The sequence below is a fragment of the Hyperoodon ampullatus genome, assembly GCF_949752795.1.
Source record: "Hyperoodon ampullatus genome assembly, chromosome: 5".
NCBI classification, from domain to species: Eukaryota; Metazoa; Chordata; class Mammalia; order Artiodactyla; family Ziphiidae; genus Hyperoodon; species Hyperoodon ampullatus.
Genome location: NC_136918.1, coordinates 47,423,024 through 47,442,778, shown reverse-complemented (window position 1 = coordinate 47,442,778; position 19,755 = coordinate 47,423,024). Strand labels below are relative to the sequence as shown.

Here is a 19,755-nt window from a genome sequence, read left to right as displayed (position 1 = left end):
ACATACATTAAAAGAATAATATTTTTTTTCTCAGTGTAATTTTCTAAATGGTAAATATTAATAGATGTAACTAATACAAACAAAAGCTCTTAGGGGAGTCTCAATAACTTTTAAGAGTGTACAGAGGTCTTGAGACCAAAAAATTTGAGTACTAGTACTTTAGATATAAATATATTCACATAATTTAGGGGCTTGTTACGTGTCTGATTCAAAACTATTATTATTATTATATATTTTTTTTACCAATCGTTTATTCTTAAGGAACCCCACAGCCAAACTGAATAAATAATCAGAAACTGTATAGGGGGTAATTTCTCCAAATTAGTCTGAAATAAAAGCTCATGACATTCTCCTAATTATAGTCATAATAATCAATGGCTTAAGAGAAAGTAGAGAGTTAAAAAATACTCTACTTAGTATGACAGAGATCAGATTCAGCTCTGAGCTGTAGAACAAAACCAAAAAGGCTTACCTGCATGCTATGTGACCCATCACGGTTATATGTTACAGCTATGGCTACATCTTTATGGAGAAAGGGGGGAAATGGAAGAAAAATTAGAAGACATTCATTTATTCAGTAACTGAGATTCTGAAAACCTCACTTTCAACCTAAGGATAACTAGTTGTTAGGGATATCAACATCTTTTAACTCCCTGACAATAAAGATTTAAAAATTTTAAAAATCAGACAGATTTCAATAAAGGTGAATTACAAACTTTTCTTTTTTAAAACTGGAGTTTTAGCTCTTTTAAGTTTATAGGATATTTCAGATACTTTCCCCTCAACAAGAAAGGCTGTAGTGTCATAGTAGAAAATGTAAGTAATTGGGAAAGAGAAGTTCTGGCTTAAGACCCAAATCTGCCATCTGTGGCATGATCACCTCTGTGATCTTGACCAAGTCATTTAAAATCTTGCTTTTCTGATCCATTCTGACCCATCAACTGGGTATGAGAATGTAAATGATTAAATAAATGTGAGGGCTTCCCTGGTGGCTCAGTGGTTGGGAGTCCGCCTGCCGATGCAGGGGACACGGGTTCGTGCCCCGGTCCGGGAAGATCCCATATGCCGCGGAGTGGCTAGGCCCCTGAGCCATGGCTGCTGAGCGTGCGCGTCCGGAGCCTGTGCTCCGCAACAGGAGAGGCCACAGCGGTGATAGGCCAGTGTACCGTAAAAATAAATAAATAAATAAATAAATAAATAAATAAATGTGAAAGTGCAGACTATACAAATATAATATACAATATATTTATATCATTATGTGAATACAGAATAGGTTAAAGACTATCCTAGGAGATGGAAATTTTGTGGGGTAGAGAATGCAGACCAAAGTCATTTCATCTACTCCTGACAACATCAACCAGCATCTTGATGCTGCCAGCTCAAATCTGTTTCCAGCCTTGACCTTCCTTCTCCAGAACTCTAGTTAGTCACTCCTAGCATGATCCTCCATTGGCACTTTAAAATAAACATGGTGGAGCCAACAAATCACCTCCTCACTCCGCCTGCCTTCCCTCTTGACCTGTGAGCTCTATGACTGACACCATTTTCCTTGTCATCCAGGTTTATAACCTATCATTCTTGCCTTCTCCTTCTCCTTTGCTTTCCACCTCCAAGAGTCACCACAAAGCCGCCAAATTCTTCCCCTGGAGGAAGCCTGGAGCCCGTGCTCCGCAAAAAGAGAAGTCACCGCAATGAGAAGCCCACTCACCACAAGTAGAGAAAAGCTCGTGTGCAGCAATGAAGACCCAATGCAGCCAAAAATAATAAATAAAATAAAAAATATTTTTTAAAAATTGCAAAAATAAAAATATTCACAAAAGTTAAATACTGAAGTTCATAAACTAAAAAGTCCCCTCTACTGCCCAGATGTATTACTATTAAACATTTAATGTGTGAATCTTTTTAGATTTTTTCAAATGCACAAATTTATATTTTTCTTTTATAAAAATAGGATATTGTTATAATATTGTTCTGCAACCAACTTTTAAAAATTAACATGTGACATACATATCTATTTTGTTCTTTTCATAGTAGCAAGGGGATAATTTAATAATAATGATGATGATGATGATAGCTACTGTTTATTGACTGCTTGCTGTAGGTCATTCAATGAGCTAAATGCTAATGAGCTAAATGCTTTATAGGTGTTGCCGCATTTAATACACTCAAAAACCCAAGGAAGTAACTGCCATCACCATCCCCATTTACGGCTGAGGACACTAGATGCTTAGAGAGTGTGACTTGCCCAAGGGTCACAGACAAGAGGGGAGCGGAATTCAACCCATACAGTCTGACTCCAGGGCCTGCATTATTAACCACTACACCATCCGTCTTGCCAACATATACACTTCTCCTTTGCCAAATGGTAAATTTCTTACACCTTTTTTTCTCTTCTTTACTTTACTCAGAATACGTTTTTTCAAAAACTTTGTACTGAAAGTATGAATGAATGAAACTTTCCCCATATATCTTACCAATATCTTTAAACTTTCTTATAAGAAAATAAATCCAATTATGCCAGATCAGTTTTCTTTCAATTTATAAGATATGAAAAGTATTTAACTGACATGAATGCCGAATGAATCATAGTAAAGGACTTCCCTGGTGGCTCAGTGGTTAAGAATCCGCCTGCCAATGCAGGGGACACGGGTTTGATTGCTGGTCCGGGAAGATCCCACATGCTGAGGAGCACCTAAGCCTGTGCGCCACAACTACTGAGCCTGTGCTCTAGAGCCCAGGAGCCACAATTACTGAGCCCACGCACCGTAGAGTCTGCGTGCTGCAACTACTGAGCCCACGGACCACAACTACCGAAGCCTCTGCGCTCTAGGGCCCAAGTGTGGCAAATACTGAGTCCACATGCTGCAACTACTGAAGCCCGTGCACCTAGGGCCCATGCTCTGCAACAAGAGAAGTCACCGCAATGAGAAGCCCACGCACCACAACGAAGAGTAGCCCCTGCTCGCCGCAACTAGAGAAAGCCTGTGTGTAGCAACAAAGACCCAATGCAGCCAAAAATAAATAAATAAAATAAATAAAAAATTTGAAAATTAAAAAAAAAGAATCATAGTAAAGACATTGCCAGGAAAACTCTAAATTCTTTTATATATTATAGTGTAACTGAATTTGTTCCTCCCTCCTCTAGGTATCTCTTGACCCCCACAAAAGAACCTTAAACATCCTCTTATAAATTTAATATACGTTTAATATCCTCTTACATACTTAATAAAGTATATAAGTTTAGCATGGTGCAGTGTTAGGTAAGCACATGTACCCTGGAGCATGGGTTCAAATTCTGGCTCCACCAAGTAGTTTTGGTGCGACTTCAAGAAAACTATTAATCTCTCTAAGACTTGGTTCTCAAGTTATAAAGTTGACACTAATAATAACACTGATCTCACTGACCTATTCTGAAAATGCAAGTGAAATAATCCATGGAACGTGCTTAACAAAGTGTCTGATATATACCAAACACTCAATAAATCTTAGCCATTATTATTGAGGGTAGGGCAGGGTTCTGTGAAACATGGCCATAGTAACAAAGGAAGATTATTTTTCAAGCCCTGAATATTTAAAATGTTGGGTCGTTCTTACTGAGATCATTAGGATTTGGTTCTACTTTAGATTCACAAATGCTTCTGGGCCCTTAGACTTCCTGTTTGGAGCACTCTCTTATTCAACCATGGTCACTACTGATTATATTAGAGACTCACCATAACATTCTGAAAGCTATTATATTCAGACCTGGATTATTGTTGAAAAATACTACCAAAAGGATGTAGTGAACAGCATGCATATTGGCTTTTCAATTATATATTTATTTACTTTAAAAATTAAAAAAACAAAATCCCAAAAAATGCAGCATAATTCAAAACACTGCTCAGAGCCTTAGTGAAGATCCATGCCAAATAACACAGCTGGCTCATCTGAATTACAATCACACGTGTGATTTTTCTGTTTAATTTAGATTGAAGAGGTCACTGAAACTTTGCTGCTGATACTTGTGTTCAGCATATAGGAGTCTAGAGTAAGATATTCCCAGATTTTGGAGGCTGTTTTTTAGGACGAAATGAATAAATACACCAGTATAAAATAGATAGGTTAACCATTTGCAGAATGCTACTTTATAAGGGATGTTTGCAAACTTTCCATGTACTCAAGGCACTTAGGGCAATGACCATCTAGGTTCAGAATGAAAAACTAGCTAAAGAGCTATAACCCAATCAACTTCTGTGAACAAGGAATCTTTTAGTAAGTGACTGGATATCTCCACAGAGTTGAGGTACAGAAAATCCCACTCTGTCTGGGGCAGAGGGTGCTTTGATGAACTGGCAGGAGCATTCTGTTCTACCTGGTAGGCACATTCTGATAATGGAGTTATCACAGTTCATCGACACCTCACATTTAAGGTCATCCAGTCCTCCCAGCCCTGACTCTGCACATCTGGCTTGCCAGGCAAACTGTCCTGCAGCAAGAGGGATACAGCCACCTGCTATCACAGGATTCTGGTTCCTCTGGTACACTGTTCCAGCCATAAGTTTATAAATCACCTTCTGGCTTAGGTGTCAGCCCTTCCTGACTTAAGTTACCATAAATCAGGCCCCCTCCTGAGCCTATTCAAATTAGTTTGCAATCAAAACTCAATTTTCCACTGGAAAAGTGGTGGAAATAGCACAGGGGCCAAGGTCAGAAAGACTGGGTATCAATCTTGGCTCTGCCACTTACTAGCCTTGAGTAAGTTTTATTGCACCTCCCACGCCTAAGTTTCACCACCAACAGGTGGGTAAAACAGTGACTCCCCTTCATTAATGCTGCCTGAGCACTGGGCAGTCCTTCTTCCCTGGAGTAGCTTTGGTTATTGTTTTTCTTCTTTAAAAGTCATACATGCTCACTGAAGAAAAACTTCAAAGCAAAGAAAGTACAAAGAAGAGGCGGAAAAAAGACTGCTTCAAATCCCACCATCCAACAGTAATCTCACTAATGTTTTGTCATATTTCATTTGTCATTCTGCTATGTACGTTTTATGACATATTTTAAAAGTATTTACCAAATATAGAAAAAGTGTAAAAAAAAAAATCATTAACTCTACTACCCAGAGCCAATCAATTCTATTATTTTAGCATGCTTCCTTCCAATGTTTAGGCTAGGGATCTTAAAAAATGTAATTGATAGTGGCCAGACTGAATCCTTTTTTTCAGGTAAATATGCTATATTTCTATGAAGCACATTCCTTTTTTTTTTTTTTGGTACGCGGGCCTCTCACCCCCGCGGCCCCTCCCGTTGCGGAGCACAGGCTCCGGACGCGCAGGCCCAGCGGCCACGGCTCACGGGCCCAGCCGCTCCACGGCACGTGGGATCTTCCCAGACCGGGGCCCGAACCCGTGCCCCCTGCATCGGCAGGCGGACTCCCAACCACTGTGCCACCAGGGAAGCCCAGCACATTCCTCTTTTAATAAAACATTACTTACTGTTTTTACCATCCCTAAGAGTCATGCTTCTGGTATAACAGATATTCAGTCTTCTTCCACTGCTGGATACAAAAGGAGAGTATTGATCTAGAAAAAATTTAAAATTCAACAACAAATTAATGAACATCAAGCTTACTAACAAAAGAAAACATAAGAGGTCCTATATTGGCAGCTCAAATGTGTTTTCTTTGTTCTATTCATTGCTTCAAATTTATTTAAAAAAAATTTTTAAAGCTATTTTTTTCTTTTTAAAATATTTATTTATTTATTTTTGCCTGCCTTGGGTCTTAGTGGTGGCACGTGGGATCCTTCGTTGTGGCACGCGGGCTTTTCTCTAGCTGTGGCATGTGGGCTCCAGAGCGCACGGGCTCAGTAGTTGTGGCTCGTGGGCTCCAGAGTGCTTAGGTTCTGTAGTTGCAGTATGCGGGCTCTCTAGTTGTGGCACGTGGGCTCAGTAGTTGCAGCGCGTGGGCTTAGTTGCCCTGTGGCATGTGGGATCTTAGTCCCCTGACCAGGGATCGAACCCACGTCCCCGAATTGGAAGGCAGATTCTTAACCACTGGACCACCAGGGAAGCCCCCTCATTGCTTTAAATTTAAATTAGACACTTTCATTTACGATTCAGGAAATTTTATATGAAAAAAATCCCAGTTTCTCTTGAAAATCAGAATATTTGCAGCCTCAACTCTCATTCTCTGGTGATGTAAACTGCACAGTGGTCACCTTTTCTGAAAGGACAAATGCATTCCAGGTCACCCAAATCCTCACCACTCGCTATCTTTCTTTTACCTGGCCTCTTTTACTCTTCTCTGTTACTGGTCTGCCCCAGACATTTGTGTGTTCACCCTCTGTTAGACAATATCCAGGAGCTACAGAGTAGCTAAATTGAAGCAATTTATTCTGAAACTCCTCACTGTGCTGGTTATAAATTTTAAAAAGGAAAGTGAGAGTAAGAGGACACTCCATTCTAAAAATGCTAGGTCCAGGCTTAGGAATACCAGATGGGGTATAGTTAGCTGCATTTATTTAATGTAAAAGGACCAAATGAGGACAGAGCACAAATCTCCAAATATAGTTATTATATATTATAAGCTTTCAATGTAACTTTCTTAAATGAATCTAGAAATTAAAGATCCCAATAACAGGATCCTATAATAATATAATAATCCTAATAATAATGAAGGGATAAATGGATTCAAAATTTTTTTTCTGTTTGCTCCAAAGATCAGAGATAGCCTGAGGAAACATTATGGAGCAAATTTGGGAGAGCTCAGATTTTGCCAATTTAGAGGGAAGAACTTCTTAACGGAGAACTGACTGAAACTGTAATTAACTAATGAATTTTCATTATGAATTTCCAGCTTCCTGAGGTGTTAGGAGGCTGGGCAACAACTCAGCAGGGATGCTGAAGCAGGGATGCACGCGTGTGGCAGCCAGGATGAATCGGTCATAGTCCCCCCTGTGCCCAGATTCTATGATACAATGAAGTACCTAGGTGTCTGGCTAGTCAGAAATTTGATCACAGAATAGAAAAAGAGAGGAGGAACTAACTCAACAATAAATCATGGGTAACCCAAGGGAATCTGAGCATCTCTGGCGCTGTCTTTAGTCTCCAGGACCAAGGAAGTTGCTGCAGGTACGGAGGATACAACAAAGTAGGCCACAAGGAGTGGTGAATAAAAGAAGTTGGAAAAAAAAAAAAAGAAGTTGGAAGGAAATGAAAAAAAAAAAAGAAAGGTTGGAAGGGATATCAGCATGGGATGCTGGGAGAACTGGTGTTTGCTTGAAAATAATTCCTTCTTTACATTACACTGTTAGGTGATGAGTTAAGTTATATTTAATGGGTTAAAGGGTGTTGATGGGCGCATCCATGTTATGTGAGGAGCTCTACTTCACACTAAAAAACACTTTAGCAGAGGAAGGTGTCAATCACTGACAGAAGAAAAGGGAGGTAGGAGTGGCATAAAGAAAGAAAAGCGGGAGTTCCCTGGTGGCCTAGTGGTTAGGATTCTGGGCGTTCACTACTGTGGCCTGGGTTCAATCCCTGGTTGGGAACTGAGATCCCATAAGCCGTGTGGCACAGACAAAAAAAAAAAAAAAGCAATGTTCAATGATTATTCATAAAATCTTGATAAGCAGAAGAAAGAGAAAAACATTCCATACCTTGTGTCTGGATTTTGAAAACATCAGTCATAGCTTTCTCCTTGAGGATGAGCCCCAGAGCTGCCTGGCATAAAAATTCTTTGGCTGTGGGCTTCCGATGGGGAAACAGTTCTTTGCGGTGCTGAGGGATGAAATCAGTGTGCACGTTCCCAGCTTCAAACTCTGGGTGGCCAGACAGTTTGAGGAGGAAGTCAATGTTGGTGTTCAGCCCAACAATCTAGGGGAAAAAAAAGCCGATGTCCCCAGTGAGTGGGGAAAACAACATATTCAGAAAAACATTTCTATGGCATCTGCTCTTTCTACTAGGTATTTTCTACTATGAATAACCCTCAGGAAAAACAAAAAAAAAAGAAAAAACCCACTTCACCATCACTATACATCTGCACACAACACTATGTAATTTACTATGATAAAGACAATGTAGGAAATGGTGTTGGGTAGGTAGTGTGGAGACGTTTAATTGACTCAGGTTAGAAAAGCAAGTAAACGTTAAGGAACTTAAATGAGATTTACTTGCAAGATTGCTGCTCAGAACACACCTACGAAATAGGAAAACCGCAAACAGAGTAAGATTGCTGCACTGGGGATGGGTAGGATTATACGACCTGAAAAGAGCTTCCTTCCAACACTAAAATCCAACTTTGACACAATGATATAAAAATTTAAAAAGGTATAAAATTAACCCAAATCCACCCAATAAATGGGATCCCGGGCAAAACTGGTATCTGAGCCTTGGGTTCATTCATTCATTCACTCATTCATCCATTCATTCATTTATTTTATAGCCATTTACTAAGTGCCTTTTAGGTGCCAGGCCCTGACCTGGATACTGTGGACACAGTGAGGAACAAAACACAGTCCTTGCCTCCACAGAGCTTACATTCAAGGGACAGATGACAGCAATATCTATAAACAAATATCTAATATAATGTCAGGTGATATGAAGAAAAAGAAGGCTGGCTAAAGGAAGAGAGAACAGCAAAGGGTTCTGTGGGGTGGCCTGGAAGGACTCTGAGGGTCACAGTGAGCAGGGCTCAGGATGGTGAGGAGGGAGTCATGTGGGGGAAGAATATTCTGGAAGGGAGAACGGGACCACATGGCTCCATGCTGGGTGTGTCTAAGGAGTAGCAAAGAGGCCAGTGTGGGTGGAGCCACAGAAAAAGGAGGTTTGATCAAATTCACGATATATAATAATTTGAATATCATGGGTTAATAAGAAGTCCTTCCATGAAGCTAAATCAATGTGGTATGGGACTTACTGCACCAAGGAAATGAATGGCTACAGAAAAGCAACAAACTCTTTCAAATGGATAAGACTGAACATAATTATCTTCCTTCACAGAAAATAACACCAGACTATAGGCCACATGCATGTCGTGGCCTCATCTACAGGATGAATAGAAATTTCATACTGAGGTTAACACTGATGCTAATAGTTTTAGTCTTGCAATCTTTCTTTTCTAGCTGAAATTAAGAAGTCCTCAAACTCTATTCTGACCCATGGGAAATTCTCCCACGTGAAATTATTCTGTTCGTGACATATGGGTAATTGGGGGAAATAAGTTGACAAGGACAAAGTTGACCAATCATGACAGTCACACTTGGCTGTAGAGATGCAGAGAACAACAGGGCCACTGACACAGCCCCAGGTCACTCACACTGTACTGTCGAAGGCTGTACCTCAGTTTCGTCAAGGCTGCCTGGCGATCTGCAGCCCACACAACCAGCTTTGCAATCATGGGGTCATAATGCACTGAAACTTCATCTCCTGAAATTGAAAAACCACAGTAACCAAAGTTAAAACTTAAAGAGAGAAAATATGATAAGTAAGACATTCTCCTGGGGCTTTATGTACATTTCACACTGAATCCTCACAAACTCCTGCACCACAGATATCCTTACCACCATTTTATTCATTAGGAACTGAGGCTCATGGGGGTTTAAAAACAGAAGTTGTTAAGGAGGGTGTGGCCATCCAAGAGCATCACGCCCCAAATAGTCATTCAGTGACACACAGGCTGGTTTTCCTCATCTTATCTTCGTCTGAACCTTCTTTTCCCTTCTCATTTTAGGAAGTCAGTACAAACTCCCTCCACCCTCTCATATCACAATCACTTCTGTCCTTGACATTCCCTTCCCTCCACCCCCTCAGTTTCCTCATCAGAAAAAAAAGGACAATAATTCCTCTATCCTATATGCTTCTTGGGAGGATTGACAATCAAGTGCCAAATGCCATACCTGGCAGAGCTGATAAACAAATAGCAGCTGTCATTACTGTGACCAGAGTCTCAGAGAACAAGAATGTGAACCATGCACATCTTACTGGTTAGAATGGTTCAAGACAAAAGGATGTGGTGTATTACATAGAATACTGTTCTAGGACCATTCTGTGATTTTGACAGGCCACTGGACCCCTCTGAACCCCAGAGTCTTCATCTGTAGAATCAAGGGGTTAGATCACACTCCCTTATCCACTCATCTATCCACCCACCCACCTACCAACACATATTGAACACCTTCTAGGCCTAGGCTTGAGCAAAGTCCTGCAAATATAACATAGAAGACATAGTCCCTCTCTTAAGACTCTTATAGTCTAATGGAGAAGCTAGACAACGAGTAAAAGATCATCATAAGATAATATAAAAGGGCAATGCCCAAGGAATACACAAGGGACTCAGGGAACACAAAAGAGGAGGGTTGGGGGAAGCTTCCTAGACTAGATTATCCTCCTCAGTGCCAGGATGTGAATCTGGGAGTCTGTTTTAGAATTATATCTCTGTTATCCTTTGAGCACCTTTATTAAAGTGTATTGCAAGCTTTGCTTGCCTCACAGATTCCTTTTTTTTCTATTGCAAGTTCCCTCTTCTCTCTATGATGTGCCGCTGCTATGAAAAAATTTACTGACTACCAAATCTTGCTGTGGGTTAGCCAGAACTCTCAAAATGCTGCCAGTTTATCATTAAGAAGTCCTCATTCATTTTGGCTTTATAGACCCTATACAATTTGCTTTCATTCTGTATCTCCAGCCATATCTCCAACTACTCACTGTCCTGAACCCTTTTCTCCAGCCACATATTTTCTCACAGTTCTTCAAACACATCTTTAGTTAAATCCTCTTTTCTTTACTTTTCTGTATGCTGTTAAATCTGCCTACTCAAATCCACTCCAGACTTCCTCTTAGAAACGTGTCCTGATTATACCAGCCTAACATAACCTGTTATACCTGAGAATTGCTGTATTTTATCACTCACCATCTGTATAACTTCTCTGGCAACTAAAGTTAAGGTGGCAGTAGACAGTGGTGGCTCAGAGCATAAAACCTGGAGCCAGAATGCCTGGGTCTGAATCTTGGCTCCAAGGGTGACCTTGGACAAGTCACTTCTCTGTGCCCTGGCTTCCTCATCTGGAAAATGGGAGTGATAATAACATCTATTCATAGGGTAGTTCTCATAGTTAAAGGAGCCCAGGTAGAAAAATCACTAGAACAGTGCCTGTACATAGTAAGTGCTAAATAACTGTCATGCCCATAGTTATTAATCATACGTGAATCATGATAGTTCTTGCACTGTCATTTTTTAAACTTTTCTTTCTTTTATTTATTACTGTTTAGCTTGCACTAAATTTATTTATTAATTTTTCAGCTTGACTTTCAGTACCTCGAAGGCAGAGTGCCTTGGACATAGCAGTTATCAGTCACCTTAAATTATATTTGGAACTAGGCAAAGTAAAAAATATAAAACAGTACCCACAAAATATTTGTTGCTTAGGCTTGACCAAGTGCTGCTGCATTTCAAAAAAGAGAGTAGTACTGCTTGAAAATACTAGTTATTCTTTAAAAATGACTATTCCAGAAGGAAAAGTAAAGATTACAGAGAAATCAATTAAATCCTTTAAAGCACACTAGATATATCCACAAGACATAGGGAAAAGACCTCGTACAAAACCAATAACGCACTAACAATTTTTAAACACTGAGACTTTTTGCTTTATTTCACTTTACCTTGCCGTACTCCAGTTTCAATCCTAGTGGCAAGGTCTGCTCGAGGGGTGGAGAGATGCACTAATGGTCCAGCCCCTGGCATGAAGTTATTGTTAGGATCTTCTGCATATATTCTAGCTTCCAAGGCATGGCCCCGCAGAGTTATCTCTTCCTGGCTCAAAGGAATCTTCTCTCCTGCTGCAATCTGGTAAAAGAAGAGTATGTGCTTCTTATGAATATTCACCTTCTAGCAGCTATGAGACTTAGTCGATGGTCTTATCCTTTTCTACGTAAGATGTACATCAGGACTTTATAATGAAGCCAAATATAGACTCTTATTTTATCCACCCACTCGAGTATTGGGCAAAAGCAAAAGTAGATTAAAAAACAGATGCAGCTTGAAAATACTGTACTAATTACAATGGGTATCTAGAATTTTTAAACAGAGAAAACAGGCAAACCAATGACTAAATCACAAATATAAATATCAGTGCTTTTTCAATATAATGAACACTGAAATTTCTTACTGGCAAGATATTCTGTTTTCATTTAAAACATTAGCACTCAGTTACCAAATCAAGCTTTTTTATAGTAAATTATTAGTTGGTGTTTAGGACTATTTTCACAGCTATGCCTAAAGCGTGGCATTAGTCATCTTTGTCATCTTCATCACCAAGTGATCAAGCAAAACAAACAGGGGAACATGATGTTTTAAAAATTTTGTTATGTTTATGTATATTGCAAGATACCAGATTATAAACAGGATGATCAGCACTGTTTATCACTACTGTAATTATTATTATTTTGTTGATTTTTTTTTTTTTTTTTTTTTTGCGGTACGCGGGCCTCTCACTGCTGCAGCCTCTCCTGTTGCGGAGCACAGGCTCCGGACACGCAGGCTCAGTGGCCATGGCTCACGGGCCCAGCCGCTCCGCAGCATTTGGGATCTTCCCGGACTGGGGCACGAACCCGGGTCCCCTGCATCGGCAGGTGGACTCTCAACCACTGCGCCACCAGGGAAGCCCTATTATTTTGGCTCTTATATACTAATACAACAAATCTCTCTCTTTAACTAATATAACTTGGAAAAGGCTATTGGAGGGCACACTGTCACTCTCTTCTCTCTCCCCTTAAGTTTTCCTCCAAGATGAGAAAATGACAAACTGAGATGGCAAAAGATACAGGGAAAAACTCTAACTTAGCAGCACACTGAACTAGACAGGTAAGTGTAAAAGAAGCAAAGGTTTCATCTCTTTAAATCTGTATATAAGAAAAATCAGGAACCACAACAGTGAAAATGAAAGGAAAATGGACTAAATTGAATGGCTTTATGCCATGGTGTTTGGAACCAAAGACTCTGTAGCCGTATTGCCTGGGTTCAAATTCTGTCTCTATACTTATTCTGTTCTGGGCATACTCATATTCTGGGTAAGCTTCTGTAACCTCTTAATGCTCCAGAGAAAAATGCCTGGCATAAAGTAAGCACTATGTAAGTGTTAGCTATTATCATTTCATTCTTATCCTTTATAATAAAACACTCTTTAATGTTCTAATAAAGAATTCTATTTCCAAAAAAAATTCTATTTGTTTTAGTATAAAAAAGGAAAAGAATGACCATATGTTCATATTCTAAGATGTGATCTTATTGCTGACTATATAGCGCAATTTCAACCTGGCTATCTTTGCCTATCTGTTTTCCTCGGAAGTTGGCTTCTATCTGGGCCCAGAGGAGATTGACCCAACCATGCCTCTGGGTACTTAGAAATTTGTACCATCTGAGTTCTCTGGGGCTTAGACATTGACTCTTGGAAGCCCTGGACCTTGGATATTTCACCAGCCTCTCCTGAAACCACTAACCATCTGAACCTGCAGCCTGGGTGCTCACATCATTGCACCCTTGCTCTAGGAAGCTGGTGACTCCAGAGACAGGTCCTGGAGCTTGAACTCTTGCCTCACCACATGGAGAGACCCCTTGTTTTACCCCTGTTTGGAAGCCAGACTCCAAAGTACCTTGAACACTGTAAACAAGGCCCAATGGCATCCCTAAGTCCTAGAAACCTTCCCCAGATGATAAAAGCCTATTTCTCTTTCTAAAGCTCTTACAGTTTCTTGACTTGCAGAAATAAATGTCTGCTGGTCCCCCTAATGCCCAAAAGCTTTCTCCTCTTTAATCCTTGGAAACCCTTTATCCTTCATGATTTCAAAATTCTGGACTCTTGTGGTTACCGCTTCAGAAAAAAATATTCTTTTCCTTGAATTCTGGAAACATAAGCACTCTTTCCAAAAGTTTCTAAACCCGCTACAATTTTCCTGACACTTACTAACACTTACTAGCCTGATGTGCCTGGTTTTCATTAGCTCCCAATGCCCAGAAGGCCCAGAAGAATCTTATGGCTCAATTAAAACCACCAATCATCCCCAAGGAGCCAGCAAAAGGAACGTTATATTATTGTCCACAGAAGTTCTGCAAAGACAAAATTATCAAAATAATCAAGACTTCAGCATCACAACATGAAAAAAATAATTTCGTTTCAGGATATATAAAGAACCAAGAATCCTACAGAGATCAAGAATATTCATACTACTTAAAAACATTTTTTATATTAAACAACAGGTTGTAAAAATCTACCGTTTTCAATAAAGAGAACAAAACAGACTAAGTTATTATCATTAATATTTGAAGGAATAAGCTTGTAGGACTCAGATTCAGGCCAGTGAAGAACAGCTGTAGACTTAAGACTTCAGTAAAATTCAGTAGGTGTGTCACAGAAATGTTAAAGTGCTTTAAAATTTTCTAAACATTTACTCTGAATGGCTACATTTATCCCTTCATGGGCCATCAACAGTCTGTCAGCACTTGCACGTGGACCCCTGTTAATCTAGACCCTTCCCTTGGCTCTTCATTCCCATCTTTTCCTTAGCTTATTTCACCTTGGCTAGCATCTGTCCTGCCTCTAAAATCTCATGATGGCCTGGACCTGAATGATGTGGTCTCAGAGAACAAGGCTTTGTGTTGAGACAGTGTGGTCTCAAGCAAGCCTCAGTGACAGCAGCTCGCCTGATGGCTGCCCCATGTCTAAGGGGGAAAGATGGTAAGTGACAGATTAGGAATCTGAGTCCATAAAGTGCATCAAATGTAATGCCACCTTTAACCTCCCATTTTCCTATCCTCATGACAACCACTAAGAATTGAACGCTTGTCCAAAGCGATGCCTCCTTTTAAGAGGTTTTAAGAAGGGAATGTATTCTCAACACTGATTTTTAACAGAAAAAATACTCCCACCCTAAGCTGCCATTCCACCAAGTCAGTTCCTGTGATCATCTCAGTAACAGGATGTTCCACTTGCAGCCTTGTATTCATCTCCATGAAGTAGAAATTGTGCTTTGAGTCCATAATAAACTCCACGGTTCCTAAATATAAAATACAGTGGTCACACTTCAACAGTATATAATCAGTAGGAATCAAAATCTTTCTTGATAGATCATATCAAGTTTTACAGCTGCCTTCATTCAAGGGTAAACATTTTGCATTTCATGAAGAAAACATCTCATATTTTGCAGCAGCAAATGATTCTCAATCAAAAATACGAAGCCACATGAAATTTAACAATGGAAAAGTATATGTGGGGTTTCAAGCAAATGGTAAGCCCAAGTTATAAATCAGTCTCAGCTGTTGTAGCAGTTAGAACATGGTTGGACCATGTGTTACTGCTTCTGTGTACCAAGATCCCTGGAAACCTCACTGTGACATCCCATCTCACTCTAACTCTGTGGAGGAAAACACAACATTTTTTTCTCCTGACTGTGCGCTTTGGAAGTGTCTTTAAAAGTCCTTTTGCTAGTGACCCACTGGGAGATTACTTAGTAACTAAACACTATGTTAATGTCTTATCTACTGACATTCTATTAAGTACTACACTTCCCCCAACTTTATTAAGGTATCATTTCAGACAGTAAAATTTATCTATTTTAAATATAGTGTGCTGAGTTTCAGCAACTGAATACAGTCATATAACCACCACCACAATGAAAATACAACATACTTCCATCATTCAAAACATTCCCTTGTTCCCTTTGCAGTCAATCCCTTCCCCAGGCCCCAGCTCCAGGCAATCACCGGCCTGCTTTCTATCACAGTTTTTTTCTAGAATGTCATATAAATGAAATCATATAGTATACAGTATTTTGTGTTTGAATTTTTTTCACTTAGCCTAAGGCTAATTCCATATAATTTAAAACTTGCTTTTCAAACTGTGGATCACAACCTGTTAGTGGATTGTAAAAATTTAGTGAAGACTTCCAGTTTCTGGCCCAGCATGGAAGGAACTTAGAAGTTGCCATTCCATTCTGACAACAAGAAAAAGCTGAATAAGATGAAAAATCAACAAGTCTTCTTAGATGCATCACAGACATGAGGTTACAAGGCAAACCGCTGCTCCCCAAATTAGAGAGACAGAAAGGTGAAAACAGAGATTCACAACTTATTGGAACAGAAACCCATGAGCAAAAACCTCTGTGGGAACAAGTACTGGAGAAGGAAAACCTGGACTGTAATTGACAAATTGCTGGAGGCTCAGTGTGGACAGTTCCAAGAGTTAAAAACCCCAGTGGGGACCAAGTTATAGGGAGCTCCCAACACTTTTATAAGTTTTACCTCCAGAAGCTCTACCAGGTCCTCACAGTGAACACTGGAGAAAAAAAACCCTTGAGTTTCTAGCAGTGGGAGGGGAAAACGAACCATATGAAGTATGCCAGAGTTCTGTTCTTCTGAACAAGATCTGTCCTTAAGAGAAACTATTTTATTAGAGCCTAAACTATTGGGATTTTATCAGGGCCTACTATGTAATTGAGGGAAGAGAAATACACAACTCCAGCCACTCTGTCCCACATAAGGGAATAAATAAAAAACAAATAAACAGAAACCAACTGAAAAACACTGATGAAGTTCACAGTTCAGAGCGCAAGCTCACCAAAAGACTTAGACTGAATCATAGGCTCATAGAACATTTCACCTCCCCTGTACCTAACCACTACACTACTAAAGACCTATTTACCACAGTTCCTTTTACCTGGTACATCAACATCTGGCTATCAAGAACAAATTACATGGCATCCTAAGAGGCAAAAAACACAGTTTAGAGAGACTGAAAAAGCATCATAACCAGACTCAGATATGATAGAATTATAATTATCATAATTATCTGATAGAATTATCAGAACAAGAACTTAAAAACCCTTTAATTAATATGTTAAGGGTTTTAATGGAAAAAGTACACAACATGTAAGAACAGTTAAATATAAGTAGACACGGAAATTTTAAGAAAGAAAAAAAAATTCTAAAGATCAAACATACCATAAGAGAAGTGAAGAATGCCTTTGATGGACTTATCAGTAGACTGCACACAGCCAAGGAAAGAATCTCTGAGCTTGAGGATATGACAACAGAAACTTCCAAAATTAAAATCAAGGAGAAAAAAGACTGAAAAAAACAGAACATAATATCCAAGAACTGTGGAGAACTAGAAAAGGTGTAACATATGCATAATGGGAATACCATAAGATAAATAAAGGAACAAAAGCAGTATCTGAAGCAATAATGACTAAAAATTAATGTTGGACACTGAATCACTGATCCAGGGAGGTCAGAGAACACAAAGCAGGATAAATGCCAGAAAAACTACACCTAGGCAAACTATACCTACAGTATCATTTTCAAAGTACAGAAAATCAAAAATCCTGAAAGAACCCAAGGAAAAAAAACACACCTTACTTATAAAGGAGAAAAGATAAGAATTACATCTGACTTCTCCTCAGAAACCATGCAACCAAGAACAGCAGAGTGAACTATTTAAAGTGTTGTCTAAAAAAATCATCAAGGGCTTCCCTGGTGGCGCAGTGGTTAAGAATCCACCTGCCAATGCAGGGGACAGAGGTTCGAGCCCTGGTCCGGGAAGATCCCACATGCTGTGGAGCAACTAAGTCCGTGCACCACAACTACTGAGCCTGCACTCTAGAGCCCGCAAGCCACAACTACTGAAGCCTGCGTGCTTAGAGCCCGTGCTCTGCAACGAGAAGCCACCACAGTGAGAAGCCTGCGCACTGCAACGAAGAGTAGCCCCTGCTCGCTTCAACTAGAGAAAGCCCATGTGCAGCAACGAAGACCTAACACAGCCAAAAATAAATAAATAAATAAATAAATAAATTTCAAAAATCTATAAAGAAAGTCAGCCAAGTATTAAAAAAAACCCCATCAACCTAGAATTCTGTACCATGTTAAGTTATCCTTCCAAAGTGAAGGAGAAATAAAGACTATCTTAGATAAACAAAAATTGAGAGAATTTATTGGTAGTAGACTTGCCCTGCAAGAAATGTTAAAATAAGTTCTTCATAGAGAAGGAAATGAAATAGGGTCAATAATCCAAGACGTAACAATCTTTAATGCTTACGCATCTGAAAACAGGGTGTCAAAATACATCAGGTAAAAACTGAGAACTGCAAGAATAAATAGATGAATCCACTAATCAATTGGAGACTTTAATACCCTTCTATTAGAAATGGATAAACTCAGCAGGCAGAATATTAGTAAGGACATAGATGAACTCAATAGCACAGTCAATAAAATGGAATAGTTGACACCTATAGACTAATTCATACAACAACAGCAGATTACATATTGTCATACTTGCATGGAACAATCACCATGACAGACCACATTCAGGGTCATAAAAAAAGACCTTAACAAATTTAAAAGAATAGATAACATATAATGTCTGCTCTCAGACCACAATTAAACTAAAAATCAATAAATTGAACTAGAAATCATAACAGAAAGATAGCTGGAAAAAGATCCCCAAATACTTGCAGATTAAACAACACACTACTAAATAACACATGTGTCAAAGAAGAAATCTCAAAAGAAATCTAAAAATTGTTTAAACTAGATGAAAATGAGGATACAACTTTTCAAAATTTGTGAGATGCATAGAAAGCAGTACTTAGATGGCAAATTATAGCATTGAATCCATATATTTGAAGAGAAGAAAGATCTAAAATTAATCTAAGCTTCTATTTTAGGAAACTAAAAAAGGAAAAGCAAATTAATTCCAAGGTAAACAGAAGAAAAGAAATAATAGAGTAGAAATTCATGAAACTGAAGACAGAAAATAGAAAAAAAATCAACAAAACCAAAAGTTAGTTCTTTGAAAAGATCAATAAAAGTGATAAGCCTCTAGACAGGCTATCTAAGGAAGAAAGAGGACAGGGATTACTCATATCAGACATGAAGGAAGGAGCATCACTACAGACCTTATGAACATTAAAAGGATAATAAAAGAATATTGTTAACAACATTATGCTCACAAATTTAATAACCTAGATGAAATGGGCCAATTCCTTGAAAGACACAATCTGCCAAAACTCACACAAGCAAAAAACAGACAATTTAAATAGGCCTATATCTATTAAAGAAACTGAAACAATCATTAATAACCTTCAAAACAGAAAGCAGCAGGCCCAGATTGGTTCACTGGTAAATTCTACCAAACACTGAATGCAGAATTTATACCAATTTTCTACAGTCTCTTCCAGAAGACAGAATTTTTCCTAACTCGTTCTATGAAGCCAGCATTACCTTAATACCAAAACCAAAGATGTTACAAGAAAACTACAGACCAATATCTCTTAAGAACACTGATGAAGTAATCCTCAAGAAAATATTAGCAAATCAAATCCAACAATGTATAAAAATCCCACCATGACCAGGTAGGATTTATCCCAGGTATGCAAGGCTGGTTCAACATTAGAAAATCAATTAATGCAATCTATCACATCAACAGGCTAAAGAAAAACCATGTGATCATATCAATAAATGCAGAAAAAGCATTTGATGAAATCTAGTACCCAATTATAATAAAATCGCTCAACAAACTAGGAACAGAGGGGAACTTCCTCAATTTGATAAAGAAGATTTACAAAACCCTATAGCTACCATCATACTTAATGGTGAGAAACTAGAAGCCTTCCTACTAAGATCAGAAATAAGGCAAGGATGTCCACTCTCACCACTTCTTTTCAACATCATACCAGAAGTCCTATCTAATACAGTAAGACAAGAAAAGGAAATAAATGGTATATAGATTGGGAAAG

At 39.0% G+C, this 19,755-nt stretch overlaps 1 protein-coding gene across 2 annotated transcripts in view; it reads right to left on the bottom strand.

Annotated features, from left to right (window-relative positions):
- The window catches only part of MCCC1 (methylcrotonyl-CoA carboxylase subunit 1), a gene marked incomplete at both ends in the record, with an annotated part of 62,296 nt that overhangs the window by 7,469 nt on the left and 35,072 nt on the right, over nt 1-19,755 (bottom strand). For both annotated transcript variants that reach the window (XM_079704247.1, XM_079704248.1), the window contains 6 exons: nt 473-522; nt 5,469-5,555; nt 7,632-7,848; nt 9,290-9,399; nt 11,632-11,815; nt 14,894-15,021. In XM_079704247.1, coding sequence (XP_079560373.1) covers nt 473-522; nt 5,469-5,555; nt 7,632-7,848; nt 9,290-9,399; nt 11,632-11,815; nt 14,894-15,021 — 776 coding nt within the window. The remainder of the gene's footprint in view (nt 1-472; nt 523-5,468; nt 5,556-7,631; nt 7,849-9,289; nt 9,400-11,631; nt 11,816-14,893; nt 15,022-19,755) is intronic.